A 25,356-nucleotide genomic window follows, 5' to 3' on the forward strand; every position below is an offset into this window, starting at 1 on the left:
ACATACGTTAATAGACACCACCTCGACTCATCTCTAGTAGAGACAACTTACCTTGCACAACCATATATCATAAAGTTTCAAAACCCAAAGGAAGCAAAAAGGAACTTACCAGAACCTTCAAGTCAAAATCTAATCTATTGGTCATTTTCCTCGAATGTTCAGACCTTCGCTAGCTTCTTGAGCTAGATAAGAAACCATCATATCTATCAGGCCATTTTATCTACTAAAAAATGATCATGCATGTACTAATGCAAAGACGTAAATTCCCTCTACATCAACCTAAGGGTTTTCCAGAAATTACCAGTTAGCTAGTACTTATCAATGACGTTTTGAAAAGCTTCTGAAAACCTTCCTTGTCTTCTCTAGTAAAGATAAAAAGAAATTTTTTAAGGACACAGGGAAGAACACAGAAAGGAACAAAGGTGAAAATGTGAGTTACAAGCATCCTTTTATAGCATATACAGCGAAAAATAAGCTTAATGGGAAGGTTAGAAATCTCATTATCACCCTTAAATTCTGAAACTAAGCATGCCTAACAAGATTTGAAATATAATCTTTTACCAAATGCAACTGCTACCACTAATTAGAATGGTAAAACATTACTTGTACACTTAAGCAACCAACTAAACAGGTCATACGGCTACTTAAACATATCAAGTTTTCATCTACAGTACTCTAGTTCAATTTCAACTAGGTCTCAACTAAACTCTAACGATACTTGCCGAGCTTTCATTTCTACAAATTTCATTGCTCCGCAAACTAGCAAGTTCACTCAGGACATCTAGGGTTGGCAAATCATTTCATAAAAGAGTCTGTCAAACCTTAAAGTTCGCCAAATGGCTAATTCCAACAAGGTGCCCCCCAAAACGACATACTGTTAAATTCACGCAACACGCCAACCAAACACTTTTAACTGATAATTCACCCTTTTCTACTCTAGCTTACTCAATTATACACCAAAAGCATATCGGTATGATCTACTCTAGGTAGGCTGTTACAAAAGTTAGATTAGCGAGCTCCAATTGATGATTCAAAAATCGATATGGTGGATCAACACCCTTGATGAGTAGAACATACCTTAGGTCCAAGTTGAAGTGACGGTTAGTGTCAGAGATCAGAGAAGAAATTTGTTTGATTTTTGATTCACAAATTCATGATATTCAAAGTTGTTTCATAAAAAAAAAATAAACTATAGAATAGAGGGCAAAGAAGAACTTTTGATTGTGCAGGCGGTGCGAACAGAGAAGGTCATACAACATCGATTTTAACAGCCTAGTGACTTAAATGAAACTTTTGAATAATTTAGAGACTATTTTGTAAGTTTTTGAAGTTGAGTGATCGAAATGTAAACTTACTAATAGTTTAGTGACCTTGATTGTAATTTACCCATAAGTTTAAAACTGATATTTACATATAAATATATTTATATAGATGTAATTGAGATATATTTTCATGTATATATAATATATAATTTATTTGTTACCAAAATAAAATGACAAGAATATTATATTGTAAGCATGAGAACTTAAGTTCAATCCCAAACAACCTCATTTACCTCCCCTAATATATTTAAATACACTGTGCCTCTACTACTACAAACTCATCTCTTTAGCTCCTTATCACATTGCTAGATATTGACATTTGTTTCACTTAATTTGTAAAATTTTCAATTATGGCATTGACTTTCACAATAAAAATAGATCGACATATACAACTACCCAAACCCTTTCACCTTCTTATTTATTCCTAGTTAACTTATAGCGTCCTCCATCACCGTCCTATATTAAATTTCTCTACTTGTTGAACGTTATGTGGTAAAGAAATTTGAATGAACCAATAAGTATTGGATTTGTTTTTATTCAATTTTGTATATTGAGTAATCTCCGGGAGCTGCACCACACATGTTTTGACGAAAATGATCATAAAATTTTTCATATTCCGGCCTAGCTAGCAAACTAGAGGAAACGTCTTTATATCAAATTAAGCATCTTTCCTTAGTGAAATTATGCGATCTTTTTCCCTATATGAAGTTTAAAAAAAAAAGTATTGAGACATGGTGATTGCCTAAAGATTTTGCTTACAGGTGGGGTGATATGGTGAGAGAATATATGTGCTTAAAGGAAGGTGACCCCAAGGTTCTCAAAGCATATGATGTTTAAGACACAATAAATGCATAAAAAGTGGGTTAATGTATATGGATATCGAAACTCCACGATAGGACACTGCACTCCTCTTTTAAGGAATGTAACCCGCCGCCCGCCCACCTCGCTCTTCGTCTTTGTCTGTGGACTCGACCACCTGGACCCTTTGTCCGTATATATATATTAATATCCCTTACCCCAAAACTCACCTGTTTGACATCCGAATTTGGCACCCACCCCTAAAGATTCTTTTCTTATTTTGCTGAAAAAAGGATCTTTTTTTCCAACATCTATATTGATATGTTTTCAACTTTCCCATGATCTTTCATCTTCAGTACAGATACAGTTCGAGTTTGAGAGGTAAGAATTGTGGGGTCGCTTTGTAAGTGAATGAGAAATTGTCAGTCACATGACATAAATGAAGACGAAGAAGAAGAAGAAGAAGAAACCAGAGGAGACGTTCACCAGTACTAATAATGGCATGGAAGCAGCAGATAACAAATGCATAGCAAAGCACATGGATGATAATGAGCAATGAGGTCAGTTGCATGTTCATGTTGGCCGGCTCTTGCTTGCTTTGTGGGTCCGAAACTTGATAGTTACCTGGCATCCGTACAATGGAGTACCCCCCCTCCCACTTGCGTTATCCCTGTTTCGCGGTGTATATAACTACTCTTCTAATTTTCCAACATTTTGCTCGTGTATATCATTTACGGAAATGTATGTATGTATGTATGTATGTATGTTAATCTATCCGATAAGGAAGATGCTGCTACACGTTGGCCTCTCACCACTGAAACCAATCACATCCACATCGTAATCAAGCACGTTCATTGCCCAACTTTATTTTAACTATGACAAGGATTTGTCCCATACTGTTAGCGTATAACTTTATATGTATTGATAATAAAACTCAAACATTAACACTTCGTTAAGGATCTTAAAATTTAAATTTTAACACATAATTAAATTTGTTGACCGTCATCAGGAGCAAATACAAGGGACAGGCAGGCCCAAAGTCGAAAAAATGAAAATTTGTTTCAATGTTTTTATAAATAATAAAATTAAAATTTTATATATTAAAAATAAAAAAATAGCTTTTAAAAATAATGATAGCTAAAAATTTATAATTCAATTCCATCACTCTAAAATTACATCACGTAATATATGGACTGACTTATTTTGATTAACTTTGATATATTTATTTCATAAAAGATGTAATATATTTATCAACATTTAAAACCCAAGAGTTGCATGTAAATTGTGATTGTAAACCGTTTGGACTGAAGTTAAGATTCCAAATATAAGTTATTGGAGGAATTAAAATCTTATCATTTTCCTCAATGGTGTCCAAGAAAAATTTCCCTACGAAAGCGATGAGCAAAAATTATAGAGGAAGTCCCCCATCATTAATGGATCAACAGTCATATATTTTATAAATATTGATAAGTAACTGAGGTAGGAAAATAAACCAAAAATAGGAGCTGCAGCATAGGAGAAAAGGGAGTGTAGCACGTGACATGGTCTGGTCCAATAACGATAATAACTACCATAAGCATATTTTAGGAAATCCATGGTACGGTAATCTCTTACTTTTTGATATACATAACTCCTGAAAATTAGAAATTAGTAATAATAATTATTATGATAAAGGTAAAAGAAAAAGGAGGGAAATTAGGGGATCCAATCATAGTAATTATTGTCTCTGGGGTTGAGAGAAACCTTCCAACTTTTAGCTTTCAAGTTGTCACCCCACCAACAATGGCTGCCAATTAAGCAACACTTTGTGCCTACGCCCACTTTCTTTGCATCGGCTTGGCCTAGCCAATTTCCTTGTCTCAATTTCAGCCCCAGTACTCCCACTATTTCCTTCCATAACTTCACCTCCCTCATAATGGTTTCTTCTTTGAATTCACCTTCTAACGCTTGATCATTTTCACCATCTTCATCATCTTCATCATCATCTTCTTTTTCTACAAGGTCCTCTCGGACTTCCTCTTCGCCGCCTTCGCTGTGGAAACCATCGGTGACATCCTTGAAAAGTGAAAGCCTAAGCCTGCCTTCACTTCGTTCTGCATGGAAGTACGTATGGCAAGGAGGGATAGTAACGGCTTGAAGAACCAAACGGCCACCCTCTCGGTGAGACTTGACTTGGACGCCATTGGAACCGGTAATGGATGTTAATGGAGGTGGGAAGGTGTTGATACGACTCGTTTTTCGTTTCAATGAACTTTCCCTTGGTTTGGAATTCGATGGATTGTAAACCCCGGTTTGTAATGAAAGCAAGGAAATGTCGCTAACATCACTTCCAGTTTCACTACCTAATCTCTCGGTGCACATTTCAAGGCTTTTTTCACTTAGGATAGAAGCTGAATGCTTTACCAGAGGATGCACGTATACATTGTCATTTTGGGTAGAATATTCATTGGCGTTGGAGAGGAAGTGGAGGAAACTCCAGCCCCCCATCTCCATATTTTGATTGCCTATGAGCTTGGCGTCTTTTTCCTCGTTAGTAGGAGCAATGGAGGCAGGGGAATTTGATTTAGGTGGAGCCAGTTTCAGACTCAAAAAACGTGGTTCCACCACCCTTACCTCCAGGCATGATTGCAACCCTTGACTCACACTTGACGACATTTTTTATTGTTGGAAAAGGTACAGAGATAACAAGGGAGAAACAGGGGAGCTTAAATGAAACTCCTCAACTCTTTTGGAGTTTTCTGAAATCAAATGGGGGTGGGGGGAGATGGGGATTGAAATGAAAGAGATAGCTTTCTTTTTATATTCTGATGAGGTAGAGAAAGAGGCAAGGAACAAAGCAATGAAGATGAATGAAAAGTGAAAGCATTGGGGATAATTTTATACTAGGAGAATTCAGAGACAGAGGAAAAGTCTTAACCTTTTAAGCCCACTAAATCTTTTACAATCTTTTTACTCTACCACACATTTAGGATTAAAAATACGGGAAAAAGTACACAAAGCGACTATATTAAAAATAGGATTGTATTTTATCTTTTATATTTAAAAATAGATAAATTAGTATTTATATATTAGATTAAAGAATAAATTAGTACTTTTTATTAAAAATTTCATTCATTTATTTTTGTTAAAAATTGATATGACATTAAAAAGTTGTATGTAAATGAAGACCGCTATTTGAGAGTTTCTTTGTCGAGAGAAGGAGGTGAAATTTGTTCATATTTATCGTAAAGATAATAGTGGCAGATAGCATGGCATTGTTGGCTTTCAACAGTCAACTTGGTTTGTATGTTTTCTCGAATCCCTGATGATGTTTTACAAAACTTACAGGATGATTGTTTAGAAGTTGCATTCTAACGTTTGATGTAATTCAGATTTATTCTCGTATTAATAAAAAAAATGGTATGGTTAACAAAATAACTAAACAGTCATATGTGACATACTATGTGTACCTCATGTTGATGTATAGTGACTAATTTTTAACCGTAAAAATGAATGAATTTTTAATAAAATGATCAGTTTATTTTTTAATCTAATATATCGAAATACAATTTGACTCTCAAAGGTAAGATTTCCATAAAATTTTTTCCTTAAAAATAGACAACAAAGTTAATAGTTGAAGACAGCTACTCCAAACCCAAATTCCTATTTTATCTTTAAAATTTTAGTTTATCAAAAGAAACATAAAGTTATTATGAGATGTAAGTTTTGTTTAGCTATTAAAAGAAACCCAACCAGAGCAACCACAGAGAAAAGAATCGACCCATTGCTTTTGTTTCTTCTAGCTTTTGCCTATATGTTTTACAATTATGCCATTCACTTTCAATTCTTTGCTCTATAATGACAAGCATTTGCATTCACCCTTAGTTCACCATTGCAAGTGATGCATTCAACCATTTAAGAATAGAAGAAATGATGCATATATATATATATATATATATTAAAATTTAAAATTTTTATACTCCCAAAATAATTTTCTTGTTTTACCTTTAGATGTTACATCTTGATCAAGTAAAGAATAATTATGTAATAAATAAATTTATTAAAATTTATATATAAATAAAATGACTTATTAATTGAAAGGTTAAAGTTGAAGTTTTGAATTCATTATTCAAATATCAACATTTTAAATTTTATTAATTTATAAAAATGGAAAAACAAAAAAAAAATCCTAATTTTTAATAATCACTTTGCTTTTTCATTTCTAACCTTTATAATAGACAAATAAAATATATTATTTGTTAACTAAATGCTCCAAAAAAACAGTAAGGACCGGTTTGTTTGCACAAAAATATACAAGCAAAAAAAAAATTAGGGTTCATACCAAATGATTTAAAAATCCTTAGTATAGAGGCCAAAAAAGTGGTTTCCTACTAACAAGTATGTTGGTTTTTTAGTGTTTAGGAAAAGTTTCCTTATTTACATAAATTGTCCCCCCAATTTTCCAATGGAAACATATATCATAAAGAGGACAATAATGGTGAATGGATGACACTTACACTTGTCTTTCTTCTTACTTCATAAGTTAGGTATCTTGCAAAAACTTGAACACAGAGGAGGCTTGTATTAATTGCATGTTAACCTTGATAGTAAGATTAGAATATTCTTTTCCTTCTTTTGTTTCTTGAAACATTCAACGGTGGAGATTTTAGATTACTCTTATAGTACTTCTCTTTTTCTTTTTGGTTTTTTTATTAAGCTGTCAAGTTTTTAGTCACAATTATTGGACAAACCTTACTACCAAAATAGGCTATTAATTATTTCCATCCCATAATTATTTCATACTTGCAAAGTTTTGGTTTTGATAATTGAATTTTATTGATTGGTATTGACATTATTGTTAGTGTAAGAGGATATGAGTTTGAGTGCACTAAAACGCATTATCTTTCTATTTAAGGATTAAGAAGGGATTATAAGTAGTTTTAGACATTGTATCAAAGAGAATAAATATGATGAAAACTTATTACAATATTAATGTTCAGAAAGAAAATTTTGAAATTGGGTTTTTATACAATGACTATTTGAACTTAAATTATTTTTAGGAAGATGAATACTTGATTAATAGGTCACAATTTAGGTTCTTTTTTTCCTTTAATATTTCAAATCTCACTCTTTTGACTTTAAAAGTACATTCCAACTAGAGTATAAATCAAGTTTATTGTAATTGTGAACACAATACAGTTGTTATATCATAAAAGAACTAAGATTTAAAATAATTATCATAATTGTCTATTGAGCATTAATTCAATAAACATTGTTATTATGACAACAACAAAATGTATATGAGTTCAAGTGCGCTTAAACTTTAAGAAACTTATGAATAAAAATAATCATTATATGAAAAAAATAACTATCACAATTATTTCAAGTTCTAAGAACTACTCTCTAACGAGGCAAGAACTAATAATGTGTTAGTAATTAATAATGGGAAAGCATGCAAAATTAATAATTAACCACTGAAAATTTAATCTATAATCCATCCTTTAGAAAATGTAATTTGGCATAATAATTTATTTGGCTCTTCAACTTTATAAAAAGTTCATTTTATTTCTTAATTTAATTTTTCATCATTTTTAATCTTTGAATTTGTATTTTTTTTTGTCAAATCATCTCAAAATGGATGAAAAAATTAATGTTTGTTAACTTTGCTAATGTTGTATACACGTAGATGACGTGTCAGATTTTTTTTTTTGAAAATTTAAAAATTCAAAAAATTATAAAACGTATTTTTTTAAAATTAATTAAATGCTAACATGTCATTTAGTCATATATAATACTTAAAATAATAGTGGCGTGGGTTCAATCCCTTCCTTTAGTACGTGATTTGTATTTTCTTTCTTTCTTTTGTGATCTTATCCCACAACCTAAAATGAATAAGAGAATTGTATTAATAACGTGTTATAAAATAAAAACAAAGAGAGAAGTATGTATTTTATTCATCAAATAGAATGTTTCTCCAAAGTTTATATGTATAAACATAAAAAGTATATATGTTACAAAATTTTACTCCTAATAAATATTAGAGTCCTAAAGTACATTATAATAAAATACTTATAACAATTACTAATTTATGGTTGACTATTCAATACACTAATAGCAAAATTTTTAGATTGAGTTGAAAAAGTAATGTGTGTGTATTTTTTTTATATATTTATTTGTTTTGATTATATCATATAAGCCCATGTCACAATTCCAACCATACTTATCTATGATATATATATTTGGAAAAATTTTGAACTGACAAGAATACTTTTCATTTTCTATTATATTACAAAATTCAGATTTAAAAATAAAAAAGTTGAAGTGAAATAAAAGTTGTGATAACTACACATTTAAAAATAATTATAATTTAATTTTCAATTATTAGTTAAAAATTTGTGCTAATTTTAAAATAGAGTTTTTACTTAATGAACTTTAAGCATAAAATATAAAAAATTTGTGATAATTATAATTATTAGTTTTAGATGTAAAAAAAGTTATTACTCAAATATAATTTTAAACATCTTAATTATCACTTAATTAATATTACAATTAAGTAAATTAATTAGTTATTATTTTAAATAATGCTACTTTACATTAATTACATAAAATAAAACTATATTATATGTTGAAGATGTTAAAATATTTTAATTAAAATTTAAAATTTTCTATTATAATATTAAAATTGATGAGTTAATATATTTTAAATATATTCAATAATTCAAATAAGAAATATTATTTTACATTAAGTATTGAAATTGAAAGTATAATATTTAAAAATTAATTAAATATTAAACGTGTAAAATCACATGCAACATATATGACATTAAAACTAGTAAATCTAAAAACTTCACTACAATTTATAAAATAATTTTCTTTTATTTATTACTTTAACTTGATTTTAATTTTAATTAATCATGATTAGTGGATACTTTAAGAATGTTTATTTAATCCTTATTTAAGTGGTGGATTTCTACTTCCAAATTAATCATTACAAGCATGGCATTTGAACCAACATAAATGTTAAAATTAGCTCCATGAGTTAAGCATTTCTTTTTCACGGTGCTTTAAAAGTCTGTTTGAGAGAAGCGGCCACAAAAAGGCGCAACATGTAATAATATTTTTAAAAAAGGACAAATTTTGTATTTGTTTTGTTTCAATTTCTAAAATTATCCATAACGACATAGAAGTCATAATTTTTTTTTGACAGAATTAAATTATATATTTTATGATACTAAAAATGTAATTTTGTCATTTTAATAGCCTATATCTTTATAATTTTTAGAGGATTAAGTCAATTTTTTATCATGTTGGGGGGCAAAATGTAATTTTACCATTACTAATTTAAACTTCTATAAATTATAAAGGCCTAAATGGAAAATTTTCCATTTTAGGGGAGCCGGGGCCCTTGCTAGCCCCCTAGGTCTGCTCCTATTCGACCCTTGAATAAGAATATAACGCACTTTAGCGCACTCTAGAGTGATCATGGGTTGGGGACTGCCTGACCAAGGCTCGCCTTGAAAAATGGGAGGTTTGGGTAAAAATATAGGCCGAAAAATGGGCTTGGGCAAAAAAAACGAGGCCGTTTAAAAAAGGGCAGACCTCGAGTAAGAGTTTTTGGCCCGGCCAATTATATATTAATATATTTTTTTATTTTATTTTTATTATTTTAAATTTTTAATATAACTATTTTTTATTATATTGTTAATTGTGTATTGTTTTAAGAATTGTTTTAGTATTATTTTTATTTGTTTTAATATTTATTTTATGTTTTTAAATATATTTGATTTATTATATTTTTAAATTTTTTATTTAATGAAATAAGAAAAAAAAAAAAATTAATATGGGCGGGGCGGCCAGGCTCAAGCTTAGTAATTTTATTTCGGGCGGGCTTGGGCAAAATTTTAGGCCCATATTTGAGGCGGTAGGGCAGGGCCTAGTATCTGGGCCTAAAAATTTATTTGTGCCCGGCCCGAACCCAGCCCGGCCCATGATCACCTCTAGCGCATTCGAACATATATCTTCTTGAACTGACAACATTATTGATACCGACTGAGTAAAGATTTAGGTATTCCAACAAATCTTATATTTGAATCTCAATATTTTATCCACCTCTCTTCATTTCTTATTGGAAAAGAAAAAAACTATGATTTCTTATTGTGATATAAGTTGTGCCTATATAATAAATTACAATTCAAATATGCATTATTTTTATTTTCAACACCTTTAAAATCGTTATGTTATAAAAGTAGTATTAAGTGAGAATCGTGCATAACGGATTCCTCAGTAAAGTAAAATAAGTAAAATAAATGATAAAAGAGAATGTTGATGGATTCCAAAGAAAGTTGAATTAAGTATGTTGTGATATATTATTCTAAGATAGGGACTAAATTATAAAAGTATGAAAAGTTTTGTGACTCAAGTGTAAATAATCAAAATTTTTGGGGCAAGATATAAATATGGGAAAGTTGAAAGACTAAAAGTGAAAATAACCCCAAAAGTTCTTGTGACACAAAATTAGTAAGTGGGGACCAAATTGAATAAGTGGAGAAAGATAAGGGAATAAATCACAATTTTATTGAAAATGAATAGTGATTCAAGGATGGAATTGTAGAGAACTTTGAAGGGCAAAATGGTCATTTCTTAATTTGGATAATTATCAATTATTGAGTTGTAATAATTAAAGATTATTGGTGTAGAAACTTTATTAGTTAAAATATTTTATTATTATTTTACTATTATTTTATTTTTATATTTATTAATGATTAAGTAAAAGATGGAAAGAAAAGAATTCTTTGCATCTTTCTTTCAAGTTCATGCCATCATCATCCATGGAGAAAATGAGTTATGCTTTCTTTGCGATTTGGTCTTTTCCTTGAAATTAAGAGAGAAATTCTTGAAATTCCATTAAAATTTTTAGTAAAATCAATCCTCCAAGAATCTAGTGAACTTAGATTTTAATAAGGAAGATTGAATGCTCATGTTTGAGGAGATAGAAAATCAAGCTACAGCTTAAAAGCAAAAGAACAAGGTATGAATATTAAGGTTTCATAATGTTTTCAAGTTTAATTTTGTTAGAAAGATATAGAAATGATGTTAAAGTAAAAATTTCTCATGGAAAGCTTTATGTTCTTGACAAGATATTGAAGAGAGAGATAAAGGAAGCAATTCAAGTGGCAAGGAAAAGAGAAAAACAAGTGATTAAAGGTTGAAGAGAGGTAAGTACCCTTGAATTCTCTTGTCTCCGAAAGATTAAAATGTAAACTTTGTGAAAGTTGTGATAAATTAGTAAAATAAAGTATAAAACAATTTGATATGTAAAATATTATATTTTAAAAGAAGGGTTAATTGAAGTGAAATATGGTAAAGAAATAGACATAAAGTGATCTTGAAGTGAGTTTATACTAAATCGTGAACTTTATAAAATTTATAATTGAAATAAGAAAAGTGAATAGAATATAAATTAGACATGTGAAATAAGATATTATGATGAATTAATGGATTAAAGTGCTATGTGATAGTGAATATTGAATTTCGTGGTAAAATGGATTAAATTGAAAAGTGCGTAAAAGTTTTACGTGTTATTATTTTATAAGTGAAAATGATGTAGAGAACAAGAAATATAAGGTTTATTGTGAATTAAGAATTTACTAAATAAAGTTTCGTGATTATTGTAAATGAAATTACAATTATTTTTTAAATCATGGGAAAATGAGGACTAAATTGAAGAAGTGAAAAGTGTAGCTAAATTATGAAAATCATGAAAAAATACTAGTATGAATAAAATTTGTGGTTAGTCATAGAATGGAAGTGTAAAGAAAATACTCTTGAAAAATTTAATGTTCGAAATTATATGTTCATGTAATATTAAATAGTAAACTAGAATGAAAAAAATGTGAAAGTATATTGAAATCATGAAAATCGTGAAATAAAGTAGTCGTGATTAATTACTGTGAATTAAGTGATATTCGATTGCCCATGTATACTAGCGTTGAATTTCATGGATATAATTGGCATGCTATAGGAGCTCGAGCGTTCCTATGTTATTCATGATATTCTTGATATCGCACTTCGATGCCTCATGTTCTATTATGTACCTTAGTGCTTGTGTTTCCAACATATTTGTGTTTCTTGTATCATGATATGTTCCATGTATCCATCTGGTTCAAATGTGGCTATGATGGACTAAAAAGTCATGGTAAGTGATTTCTGATATAAGTTTTGTTCTTGTTAATCTGTGAAATGATAAAATTAGTGAATCAAAGTATTAGTTAATTTTATAAATATGGAATAATCTATTGATTATTAATATATATTCATGAATTGTAATAGTAATAATGTTTATGGTAAATAAAAATCAAAGAAATTGTAAGATATGAATTCATGGGTACTTACTAAGCTTTCACAAGCTTGACACGTTATTTTTCAACACGTAGGTGAAAGATCAGATTGAAGTTCTCATTCGAATTAGTGACCTCGACAAATCTCATCTAATCATTAAGGCTTGGGAGAAAAGGGGTATGAAATAAATCCTATGGTATATATGATGACATGTACATAGGTGAATTAATGAAGTAAGAAAGAAAGTGTCTAGTTGTTCTAATATTTGAGTTTAATATGTTTTGAACGGTAAATATGAAGTATTACATAGTTTATGAGCTTTGATTATTGTTTGGAATGATTGTAGACAATTTGGTATGAGTTGGAGTTGTTTGAAAACTAAATTTTCAAGTTCCCTATCCCAGGTCTCGAGACATACGAAATATGTCTCAAGACACAAGAACTTTGAAGTTAAAAAGCTACAGTATCAAGGTCATGTCTCAAGACATATTGGACTTTGTTTCGAGAAATAAGCCTCTTTGTCTCGAGACATACACTCATTTGTCTCAAGACAATACAACTTCAAAGCTAAAGTCCTATAGTAAAATGAAACAGTCTCTAGACATTCAAACCCTTGTCTCGAGACATATTGACCTAGAACTAAAAAAGTTTAGTTGGGCCAAAGGATACCTTAAACGAGTTTAGAATGGAATTAAACTTTATTGTTAGTCTAGTTAAGTTCTAAAAAGAATAATGTAACCTTGATAAGAGCCCAAATCATAAGTATTTGATATAGAAAGAATGTTCAATGCTAAATGTAACATTCATTACTCGAGTTTCTTGAGTAAGCGGTGTTACATTATTGATCGACGATTTTTCATTTTGTATTTATTCATGTTTATGATTATCTTATAAATAACAAAAAAAAAGTATAATTTTATCTATAACAAAAAAGAAACTTACCTCTATCACATAAGGTCCAAATTTCGATTTTTATATTTGTAAACCTTGTTCCCCTTCCCTTCCACAACTGTAATGTAACTACTTGTATTAAAAAAAAAACACATAAAGAGAAGCAACAACCTTGAAGAGTTTCATTTGAAGTATGATTCCTGAAGAGTTTTTATTCCTATCTCAACAACAAGCTTTTAAAGAATCCTAATTCAAGCATTAGACTTGGAATTGAAAATAGACCTTTTACCGTACCCCGGTGTGCGTGCATCGAGGTTGTAAAAACAATGCAAATTAAATATATATAAATGTGGTATACTCCAAGTGAACAAGTTAGATTGTAATATAATTTAATTTACAACGAAATATGACAGTATTCTGAGGATCTTATCCAAGGGAGGTATGACTAAAACTAAATTAAATAGTAATCAAGAACACACAAAACTAAGTCTAAATAGCTACTACCCTAATTACTATAGTACGACGAAGCCTGAATTCAGAGTATATGAACTAAATATTACTAAAAGGATCTAATTGCCAAAATACTAAAGTTGGCAGATAAATTATCAAGAATGACAAACAATAGTTGATCAATTTACATGGTTGTAATTAACCTAGACTTAGTGATTTTTACCAATTAATTATTAATTGACCAAATTAATACCTTTCGGCCTATAATTCTATCAATTAATCAATTCAGTCCATTTACCTTTCAACCTGATGGATCTAAATGAGAAAATTTGAATCGGTTCTGAGTAAAATCTCCTTTCAGTCTCATCTACCTAAACAACTACATAGAGTCGTCAATTTTAGAGTTTAAGTTCATTCAATTTAATCCAATTAATCAGTTTCAAACCCCAAGTTATATTAACTACGCTCATTTCAATTAACCAACCTCTCTAAGAATTTAGTTATGACCCATTCTAATTATCCCAAACCCACTTAATTTGCAAAGCATTAATGAAATTAATGATAAGAAAGAATAAGGTTTAGAAAAGCTCAATATTCTGAAGACTTCTAATGATGGAGATCAACTTGGGCGGCGACAAAGATTCTTGTAATAGAAGTGTTTGATCATTTATGACTGGTAAATCCGTCGTAAACAAAAGTGAGAAAACTTAAATAAAGAAAACTAAAAAATGAAATTGAGAAAAACTGAATTTTAATAGAAACAAAAACTGAAACAAAAATGTTTAAAGAAAATCCTACAAACTATCTACTAAGCTATTAGAAATTGTAACGAGCCTCCTTGAATTGTGTTTTTCAATTAACATTTATAGAACTAATTTTCTTTTACCTAATTGGGTCGACTCTGCCCTGATTTACAAGTTAAAGTTGATTGCGGACAGAAACACCCTTTTAGATTTTAACTTTGTCAAGCATCAATGTCGCGACATTATATGTCCAACATTGTGACTTGGCAGGCAATTTACTCGAATTTTTGGATATGGGCTTAGTTATCGTGACTTTGCTACAACCTTGGGATCGACTTCCATCTTTGGCTACTATCGAGAAAGTCGGGACTTTGCTTGTTGATGTCGTGACTTTATATCATTCATGTCACGACCTTGGCCACAGTCTACTAGCCTTATCGATGTTGCTCGAAAATTCTTCTAAGTGTTTGTGCAACTTCAATGTTGTGACTTTATGGTCTCCATGTCACGACATTCTAGGCAGTTCACTAACTGCTTGGATTATTTGATTCAAGTCGTTTCCTACACCGTTACATCAACTCGTTAGACTTCATTAGGCTTGAGTTGGCCTAATTGGTCGAGAAACATCACAAAAAGGCTTGTTTTATTTACTTAAGTCTAACTAACATATGATTCATAAAACTACTAAAATGACATAAAAATGATCAATGATAAGCTCATTAAGTATCGAAAAGAACATAATTTTCCATATCAAATTATGGAAGATCAACCTTAAAGATAATATAAAGACTTGAAAATAATATAAAAAAACCGTATTTTCTCTTCTTTGAACCCTCTTTTCTCAAGATCTTATTTTTTCGTTTTAGCCTTTCTGCGAGTGGCTGTCGGGTTGTCGAGTTGGCGTGACTCTCATCTTCAATCTCAGTTGCTAGTCTCTTTCCTTTTGCCTTTCTATTCAGTAAAATAACCCAAGCAACCACCTTCCCTTTTGTGATGACTTTATTTCGTCAGTAAAAGGAGGTGACTTGCTTCTTCCCTACTGATAGATCGTCTTTAGTCTTCTCAACTTTTTTTTAATGATCCGACAAGATCTCCATTTAAGGTGGAGCTCCATTGACAACTGGCTTTGATGGCTCGTACATAGCAACATTGATCAAGCTGCACCACACCCACTCAAAGGCTTGGGATGAAAGCTCAACAATGCCCTCGACAAGCTCTACGATGGTGATAGCAACCTTAGCTCCTCCTTGCCGGTGGTTCTACTTGATGTGGGTACATCAGCTATGTTTTTATGCGCTCGTCTAGTCACACTCTTTCCTCCTTTGCTTCAAGCAACGGCGGCTAGAATTGCTATGGTGTCCAAGTTTAGCTCCCTTTTGGTTTGGGTTGGGCTTGTTTGACCTTGTGCTTATTTTCCTATTTTTCTAGGCTTTTGAGCTTTGGTTTAGTGAAATGATTTGAATCTTTCTATAAAAAAAAAAAGCACGGAGATAAAGATCAAGATAAAGCTTTCGAATTTAAATGGATTTTATTCTACGTCATATGGAGATAATTATGAGATTAAAGTAACCTACTTCAAAGCCTATTTACGGAGACTTACTTTTGTGAAAAGGATGATGCATTTTAAAAGAGCTTATATGTTCATAATAAGGAAATTTTATTGAATACATTTATTGTTTATTCAACTTTAAGTAATTAGTTAATAGCTTTTAGCGTAGGAGAGGTTGTTTGGTGAGAGTTCATATTATATGTACTAAGGTGGGGCCACAATTATCTAATTGTTAGGATAGATTGATCTTAAATCATTGCATGTATTGTGAGTTTAGTAGTTGATTTCTTATTTCTGTAAGGTCCTAGAGATGTAAGTGATGCAATAAACTACACTACCAATTTGCTTGTGTTTTTTCTCGTGTTTACCACTTTGTTCGTATTATTGTATTAGTACTTACTCCAAAACTTATGAGTAGACCACGTATCATAATAAATTGTCACAACTTACCATTAGACATATTTTCAAAAAAACTAAAAATTATGTATTTATTTGATAATTGATTAAATATGTAATTATTCAAAAATACTCATGATATTTATTAGACAAAATTGAAGTTCTCGATCTCAATTCCTCCTTAATTTCTCAATTATCAATGTAAGTGGAAAGGATTGGACCATTGAGTTGAGTTGCTTTGCTTAGGCAGTGTTGGGTGATAGTTTGGCTCTAGGGTTTAGTTTAGCATATATGGTAGGGAGGGTGATGAAGAATATGTGCCAATTGCACACACACTTTGCCCCAACCATCAAATTTGCTTTCAAAATCTCCCTTCTTCTTTTAAGGTTAGCCAACCAATGGAAAAGTGAGACTCTTTAAATCAATAAGGAAAAGGGTGCATATTGACATTGATCTCACACAATTCAGGAAATAAAAAAGCCACAAAGTTAGGTCTGTTTTCTGCTTTACCTTAAATATTGAAATCATGTTTGTTTATTTATGTATACTTTCCACTTTAAATATGATTATATCAATGAAAGATGATAGAATCAAATTCATAGCTTATGCAAACATGTCGACCCACTGATCTGTTACATAAAGTTTTTTACTATTTCAGGACCACCATATAAAATTATATTTTATCCAAAATTTCCTCTCTTTTTTCAATATATGTATTCAGCATTAATTTATTCTATGAACTAGTTGCTTTGGTTAATTATTAATTTTTTTAAATTATAGAGTAAATATTTAAATATTAAAATATATTTCAAGTCTCTATGTTTTTGGTATATTTGAAATTTAGTCTTCGTACTTATATTTTTAAAATTTTAGTCTCTATTTTTTAATTTAAAATTTAGATACAATTGTTAACATTATTAAATTCTTGTATTAAATTTATTGATGTGACATTTTAAAATTTTTAAAAGTAATCGTTTAATAGCTATATAAAACTTACAATGAACTTAAATTTAACAAATAATTTTAATAATATTAACAACTCTTAAAAGTTACATCAACATTTTAATCAAAATAAAATCTCTAGACTAATGACATCATAAAAAATTAAAATACCAAATTATATCAAAAGTTAAAAAGTATAAAATTGAATCTTAAATATACTATTCTAGTGTAGCACAGAGATCAAAATTAAAATTTGATCATTATTATAATCTTAAATTCGAGTGTAGTATAAAGACTAAATTTAAAATTTGATCATTTCAAAGAGAGTAACTTATGCACGTGTCAACCAAGGAAGGTCCAAACCTTTATAGGTATATAGATGTTGACCCATGTAACGTGTAAAAACCTTGTAAAATATTAAATATTGCTGAATCTAAATTCAAAAGGTTATATAAACAAGATTCTTAAAAATTAGTAAAGCAAAGTAAAGATGCCCACAGTTGAAACTTTGTTTATTAATTGCTTTACCACGGGCTGACCACAAACTTTATGGCCGGTAATTGATATAATAAACAAGACAAAAGGAATAGACTTGAAATTAAAGCTTATAGGCAATTTAACTGGAATATGCATTCTTCTTTACTCAAAAATTTCTCATCCAATCTTAAAAATGTAAAAGCAGAATAAGATGCTTACTTACATTGCTTGCATCTGCAGCTGCATACCATTCACACATTCGTGCTTGTTAAAGATGCTGCAAAATTACTGGGGAAAAACATGCTTTTTTTTTTTTTATTAGTGCATGAAGATATTGTACACTTGAGACCCCAAGAACTGGGATTTAGAAATGGTATAACGCCGTTACATATACAACCTGCCCTCGACTTCTAGCCATTATATTGGTGTTATGATACATGAAGATTTTGAATTTCTACTTGCAGCATTTTAAGTGTTCCCCTCACATTTGATAGTTCATCATTTACCTCTAGAAGTTTGTCCAGTCTATTTTGCGCAGCATCTCGATAAGGCTCCCCGATAATTCTTACAAACTTTTCCAAATTCTGGGTGGTTTCTTGAAGATCCTTCTGCATTGCATCTTCAAGCTCTTGTCCTAAAGCATCTGCTGTCTTTTTCACCTTTTCTATTATTCCTTGTCTACGGGCTGGGAAATTTGAAATGGCTATAAACCTATCATAACAATATTTAATTAATAAGCGGTTGGAAACATTAAACCCTTAACGAATTGTTAAGGTCAAAAGAAAGTGAAATCCGATGCCAAGCGGACCAAGTTACAGGTAACTTAGGAATGAAAGGCGCATAGATTTAATACAGCAAGGACCTTAAGTCACACAGATAACTGACTATTTTATGAAAACTTGGGCATGCTGCTTGAAGATAAAGAATTAATTTATGAACTTAAGAAGATACTTACCCGCCAGCAGAACACAGGCCGAGAGCAAGAAGATCTTCTAAGGTGGTAGGTAATATAGATGTTAGAAGTGAAGCTGACAAACCAGCTGCTCCAAGTCCACCAAAAGTCTCCAAGAACTGAGGTTGAAGAAAGACATTTCATTCAGGCCAACTGAATCGTATTAAAAATTAACATTTGAAAGTAAATTTTAGCACAAGGTAATTAAAAACCAAAAGCAACAACATAGGAGCAGCCATTTTAAAAAGAGATCTAAGAACATTCAACGACAAATAACTGTCAATATGCTCTTTCTGGCAATCCTAAAGGACATGATAAATACCAGTTTTATTTTCACATAATATGTAAAAACAAAGTTTTCCAGCATAACCAGGCCGCATTAGAGCACAAACAAGAACAATTGGCTCCCTGGAGATTTTCTAGGGGCAGTAAAAAATCATTCTTAGCAAAAATTGCTTTAAAGTTTATTCTTTCCTATACATCAATGTATTATTGGTAATGATACAATTACAATGGTGATTGTCATCAATAATCAAGTAGTGGCAGAACAAGGAAATGCAGTTCCATTATGACATGCCTGCATGTGACCCTCATATTTAATGTTGTTAGAGCTTTTCAATCAAATGCCTTACATTCAGACATCATAGAGATTACTGCCTGTTACCACTATCTTGCTTTACTAGTTTGGACAAGTTTTATTGCTACTTAAGAGGAATTCTTAACTCACCACTTCACGAACTTCTCGTTCAAATTGTTTGGAAGTAGCATTGGCACTTAAGTTCTCTATCGCTCTCAAGCTGAGTTCATCCAACTTTCTCAGCATTTCATAGGTCTCCAGAGGATAATTTTTGTCCGAGAAGGTAATGGAGGGCCATTTTTTCTCAAAAGATTCCTTATAAGCCCTTCCTTCACGTGCATTATTTGATTGTAACCATGTCACATAATCTCCAAGTAAGTTCTGTATGCAATTACATACCATAAATCCAAAGTCAAAAGGAAAAGTAACTCGTGCAGCTCTAAAAAAATGGCTCCTAAAACTTGATATTTGAAATAGACATCTAATTTTCACACAACCTAGATTATGAAGAGGTCTGAACCATTAACTCACTTGTGTATCAGCAATGGCAGGACCAAGTATTTCATTTTGAATCCTTGAAGTGGCGGGCAGTGTGGTGGACGATTCCCCCTTGAGTAAAAAGGAAGCCACAACATCAAGATTCGATAGCTGTAAGGTAGATTCTATGAGCTCCAGAGTACGTGATTTTGTAGCATCAATCTGCAATACCACGCACAAGAATAAACAACATAGATATAGACAACACGCACAAGAATAAACAACATAGATATAGACAACAGTATGTAAGAAACAAAGTCATCTACTTGCAGACTCAAAAATTAGTATTCTTAAATTTGTACCGCTGACAAAGTTCGTCTTCTCCAAGAGATGCTTTCATTTTCCATCTTTATTACATACTCTTTCACGCTATCAATAATTTCATTTGCAGAAGACAAGTCCTGCTCTGCAGACTCACAATCTTTTCTATTAAGAGTTTCACAAGCAGAAAGTATTCGCTCAGCAATTGCAATTGGTGTTCCAAGTTTGAGCTTCATTCTCTCCATTCCTCTACTAGTTGATCCATCTAAAAAACTATACAAGAAGTTTTCAAGCTTGTAAAAGCTACTGGTTTTCCAATTTGATTCAGTGAACACTATTTCTCTATATTTTTTTCCATCATCAGAAGTAGCTGAAAGCTTTTCTTCAAGAACTAATCGTGCAGCCACTGGATATAATGTCACGTCTTCTGTGTTTAGCAACTTCTTTGTATTCTCTTTGATGAACGATATTGCCTCCTCTAGCTGCAATAAATGAAGATAACCAATATAAGTCTCAAAAAGTGTCATAATAAGTTATAAGTCAATGTAAATGTATTAACTAACTTCATACTAGCATCAATACTCAATGGGAGGTGAGAATTAAACCTCTTGCGTATTCCGATAAAGATCAGATTTATTCAAAACAAACACAACTTTCTTCTTCCACTGCTGAGTATAACAAAGAAAAGTAACCTGGAAAAAAAAAAAGAACACGTACACTCAGGATCAGCTCACAAAAAATAAGAATTGACCATTAGTAAGGCAATATTTATAACTTTCTGAAATTAAATTCATGAAACTAAACACAAAGCATTTATGGACAGCGCAACATTTCCCAAATCAGTATTAGTAACTCATAATCCATTCTTTGATATCTCAACTAGCTTTATGCCTTCACTTAATGAGCCTTTGGGTTCACTTTGTAATAATTTCAAAGAAAAAAGGGAGAGGTGTCAAAGAAAAATTCCATAGAACCCCATGAACAAACGCTTGATAAAACTTCAAAATGATTAACTTTTTACATGGTAATATCATATCATGGAAAACTTTTCTAAATCCATTTAGTATCAAGTACTGCGTTTCTACACAACAAGCAGCATTGACAGCAGAAAATCAGTGCCTCCAGGGTTAAAATTGATTGCCTCACACAAGAAATGGAGAACATTAAGAAGAAAGCTATGCCACATTACATGCAAAACTAATCTTACCTCACTCTCAGTTAATGGGCGATCTGCAGAAATAACAAAAAAGAGCAAATCGGCACGAGGCACAAATTCCTCAGTCAGGCGCTGTTGCCTTTGAAGAATCACATTGGTCCCTGGTGTATCGACAATATTCATCTGCCCTCGGGAGGAATTTTTAAAAATTAGTTATGGAAAAAAATATAATGACATCCGGACCAATTTCCAAGAAAACAAAACAAAAAAGAGAGGAAAGCAGGCAACAGAAAGAAGATAATCAACCATCCACATTGTGTTTACTTTCACCAAACTTTTCAATTTATCAATCTTCCCTGTCTCATTGATCTTCATCTAATATGCTCAACCTAAATGATGTTCAGCAGGTCTCAAACTTTCTTTGTATTATGGATTGAAAACTCACTTTTAAGCACCTAGGGTAATGAAAATTGTGCCTGATTCTCTTTTACAAAGTAAAATTGCTATTGATTCATTCCCATGTGATAATAAAATCTTTGCAATGTTTTATCACAATAAAAATTGCACGCCATATCCAACAGTCATGCACAACCCATAAAAACAGATTCTGTAAAGGTAACTTGGAATGAATGATATCAAGTACAACACAAATAAGCAAGGTGGATTTGCCTGGTAATTATGTAAATTTCAAACAAGGTTAACAACTATAACATATAGAGAACAGCATATTTCAGCAAGGATTTAAAGCAATATAACGAACAGACAAAATACATGAGATGAAGAATCAACTAACATCTACATGCATAAAGTTTACATTTCTAAACTAACAAACATTTAGTATGATGGTATGCCAGTGCATGGAAAAATACAAAAACTACTATTAATAGTTACAGAGAAACCAGCCCCTGGCAGACCCAAAGGATCTCTGAACTTTTAAATTCAGGTATACAGATGAGGAAATGCCAAAAGGACTCACTTCTTTAAGAATTGGAGCAGGAAGGTAACATATTAGTTGACCATCTGGGTGCCTTTCACAACGCTGCATATCCTTCCGGTCCAACTCAGAATAGCGCAAAAAAGTGATTTCATTAGTCGTGGGAATAACCCCCTCCGTGAGGTATCTTTCCCCAAGAAGAGCATTAATGACAGTGGATTTACCAGAATTGAACTCACCCTGAGAATCCAATATATATCATATCATATTTTATATATGAATAAGTCATAGCAAAGCCAAAAATTTAACAGGATCAAGCAAATTTCTATGCATGAATAAACAAACAATTTCCGTACAATTTCTGCTTTCTCACTGCAGAACATATTTCCTTTTATTGATTAATATAAGGCCAATATCATAGAGACAGGAAATACCATTGCATGATCTTAAGTTATGATTAGAGAGCATTCATAACAAAATAGTAAGAAAGACAAAATGAAAACACACAAACAAATACTAAGAAAGACACAAGCAATCAATTAATTTAAATTGAAACAATACTAATAGAATATTCTAATATGATTCGGTAAAGACATTCTGTCAAATATGACGGAATTAAAATTATTGTTTTATCAGTAAAACAGCAAGAATGATATAACTAAATAAGAATTAATTCAAGTGCTCAACACAGGCAAATGTAACACGTAACAAAAAAAAAAAAAAAGAAAGCCAGAATAATGAACTAATGGATAATGAGGCAGGTGCAGTGGCCATCAAAAGAAAGAGACATAAGCATAGCAGAAAAGGAACACAAGGTTAATCTAATTTATTCCTAGTGGACATGTGCGATCTCATTGAATCTAATTAAATTGCCTATATAATATGAACGCGCTTCGTGAAACCACTGTGACAACTAATGAAATATATGAGGTAGCATATCAACCAAGCTGAAGACATTAAAGCTTAAGCATTCCTTAATTTTATACTCCCTAAACCGAAAGTGAATAGAAAGTAAATAGTCATTCTATCGGTATATGTTCTCAAATAAAGAGATAGGCATTCATTTGAAATTTAGAGCTAATACCAATGCAATCCCAGCAACCAGAGTTTGTTGAAGTTCAGCACACAATTACCACTATAGCCAGTAGAAATGGCTCATCAATCTGAGCAACAGCATCAATAAGAAGTGAAATCTCCTCCATCTGGAATTTAAAACACACAAAGATTCAACCAAAAAAGGAAAAAAAAATGACAATCGAAAACACAGATTCAACCAAAAAAGGAAAATTAAATAATTGACAATCTCATAACCATTATGGAAAATAACTTGAACTACCAAAGCTTAATTAAAAGATCACCAGAGGTGCAGCTTTCTGGAAGACATTTATTGCTTCGGTTAACACTGATCTCTCCTTCTCGATAAGTTGTTTTTCTCTATCTTCCACTTTAATAAAACCAGCCACACCCACTTTCTGGTGAGAGCCACGATTGATTTCCGCCATTTCTAGTTCATCGATGCTCTCATCCTGGCGTTTGTTATTAGTTGTATATACAATGTTAAAAAACTGGCTCAAAACATCATCGGTAATCAACCTCAAATCTTCCAATGACAAAACTACACCACTAGCACCTGATTTGAAAATCTTGGTCAACTCAGTATATGATGGAACCTCTGCTTGTGAATTATTATTAACAACAAAGATCGGTATCTTCACATTTTCATAAACAGTCTTCATTGCCATATTGACGTGCTCTTCTTGACCCAGATCATATATAAGAAAATCAGCACCTTCAGAACTTGAAGCATTTAAAGCAGAATCTGAAGATTGCACGGTCCTAGCTACCAAAGGGAGAAAGACAGAATCTGATTTTGAATCCATCATGGTGTTTCTTGCGACTATGGCAGGAAGGCCTGTAAAGGAAGCATTTCTCGTAAACAAATACAACGATGTTGGATATAGATACCAATGCATTTGATATGACTGAAGACTTTAACAGCTTCACTTTAACATTGGGTCAATTTCATCTTGAAAAACAAGCATGACAATTTCATTACTGTAAACTCTGATAAGCTTTTAAAAAGAAATAAATCCACTTTTACGTGAATAGTCCAATAACCTTGAATAAGCAAACTTTAGAAGAAAAAAGAAAAAGGCAAAAAGCCCACCTTGATCAGAGAGGACCACGCCACTAGCACCGACAGCGGCGGCAATGTCAACGCGCTCCGCGATCAAAAGATAAGCGCGATCTTTAACAACCGCTTTTAACGAACGGGCAGCTTCATAAACCCTGCCGCCACTTCCTTCACCACCATTGAGCACTACAAGACCAACCCATTTGGAGACGGCCTTGTCAATGAAATCGAGCGCATTGTCGTCAGCCAAGACGTCGTCGGGGTCCAACTGGAGAACAAAATTAGGGACCTTGATCTCCGGACGTTTGTAGCCACCAGGGAATAGAGTTCTGGGAGCCTGCTGGTTTTGAGGGCCTTGGGGTCCAAGCTGTTGGGAAGTAGAGCTGAAAGAATTGGTGGAAAGGGAGGGTTTCGTCGGAGGAAGAAAGCGGCGAAAAGGGGATTTAGTAAAGCGAGAGGAGAAAGGAGGAGATGGGCTGAAGTGGAAAAGAGCGGAGGAGGGAGAGGCGGGGGACCGGAGGGAAAGGAGAGGGATCATCGAAAAGGAGAAAAAGGGAACTTCTTTTTTGTGGGATACTTGTGGTAAGTGAAGCAAGTAATTTGGCTATGGAGGCAGAGATTAGAAAAGAAGAAAGGGTGGAGGTTGAGCGAAACAGTGAGTGTTAAGAGAGATGTTATCTTCTTATCCTTTGGAGATATGAGTGATACCGATGAACCCACCACCAATTTGCTAAAAATAAAAATCTGACGGTCACTATGCTAAGAAGCCGTAATGGGCAGCTTTTAGTTCATTGGATTGGAGAGCTTTTGAAAGACTAAAATAGGTGGGAGACCCACTTGGCTGAATTCAATTGTATCCCACCGCCATGGCAATTAGCAAAACCAAAACTTGCTTTTCTGAACAAACATTTTGTCAACAA

General features: G+C 31.9%; 2 protein-coding genes across 3 annotated transcripts; both read right to left on the reverse strand.

The window, feature by feature from the left end:
- Positions 1-3,815: 3,815 nt before the first annotated feature.
- Positions 3,816-4,775, reverse strand: LOC108468329 (protein FANTASTIC FOUR 2-like). The gene has a single exon (XM_017769219.1). It carries the CDS (start codon positions 4,773-4,775, stop codon positions 3,816-3,818), a length of 960 nt encoding a protein of 319 aa, XP_017624708.1.
- A 13,395-nt stretch (positions 4,776-18,170) lies between these two features.
- On the reverse strand, positions 18,171-25,356 carry LOC108469959 (probable transmembrane GTPase FZO-like, chloroplastic). 2 transcript variants are annotated; one of them, XM_017771095.2, is made up of 11 exons: positions 24,470-25,323; positions 23,661-24,214; positions 23,436-23,504; positions 22,345-22,542; positions 21,420-21,551; positions 20,818-20,904; positions 20,254-20,694; positions 19,946-20,113; positions 19,565-19,795; positions 18,841-18,956; positions 18,171-18,596 (listed from the first exon to the last, which is right to left on the reverse strand). In XM_017771095.2, exons 1-11 carry the CDS (start codon positions 24,972-24,974, stop codon positions 18,314-18,316), a joined length of 2,784 nt encoding a protein of 927 aa, XP_017626584.1. In that variant the 5' UTR covers positions 24,975-25,323; the 3' UTR covers positions 18,171-18,313. The 2 variants fall into 2 exon arrangements, 1 of the variants encoding a protein (XP_017626584.1); XR_008287206.1 differs by lacking the exon at positions 18,171-18,596 and having other exon boundaries at positions 19,565-19,743; positions 24,470-25,356.

This window comes from Gossypium arboreum, chromosome 8 (assembly GCF_025698485.1).
Source record: "Gossypium arboreum isolate Shixiya-1 chromosome 8, ASM2569848v2, whole genome shotgun sequence".
Taxonomy (NCBI): Eukaryota; Viridiplantae; Streptophyta; class Magnoliopsida; order Malvales; family Malvaceae; genus Gossypium; species Gossypium arboreum.

Coding starts and splice junctions, on each gene's coding strand:
- LOC108468329 (XM_017769219.1), bottom strand. CDS start 4,775: ATGTCGTCAAGTGTGAGTCAAGGGTTGCAATCATGCCTGGAGGTAAGG.
- LOC108469959 (XM_017771095.2), bottom strand. CDS start 24,974: ATGATCCCTCTCCTTTCCCTCCGGTCCCCCGCCTCTCCCTCCTCCGCT. Junction 19,796..19,945: donor CTGCCATTGCTGATACACAA/GTGAGTTAATGG, acceptor AATTGCATACAG/AACTTACTTGGAGATTATGT. Junction 18,957..19,564: donor AACGAGAAGTTCGTGAAGTG/GTGAGTTAAGAA, acceptor CTTCAACCTCAG/TTCTTGGAGACTTTTGGTGG.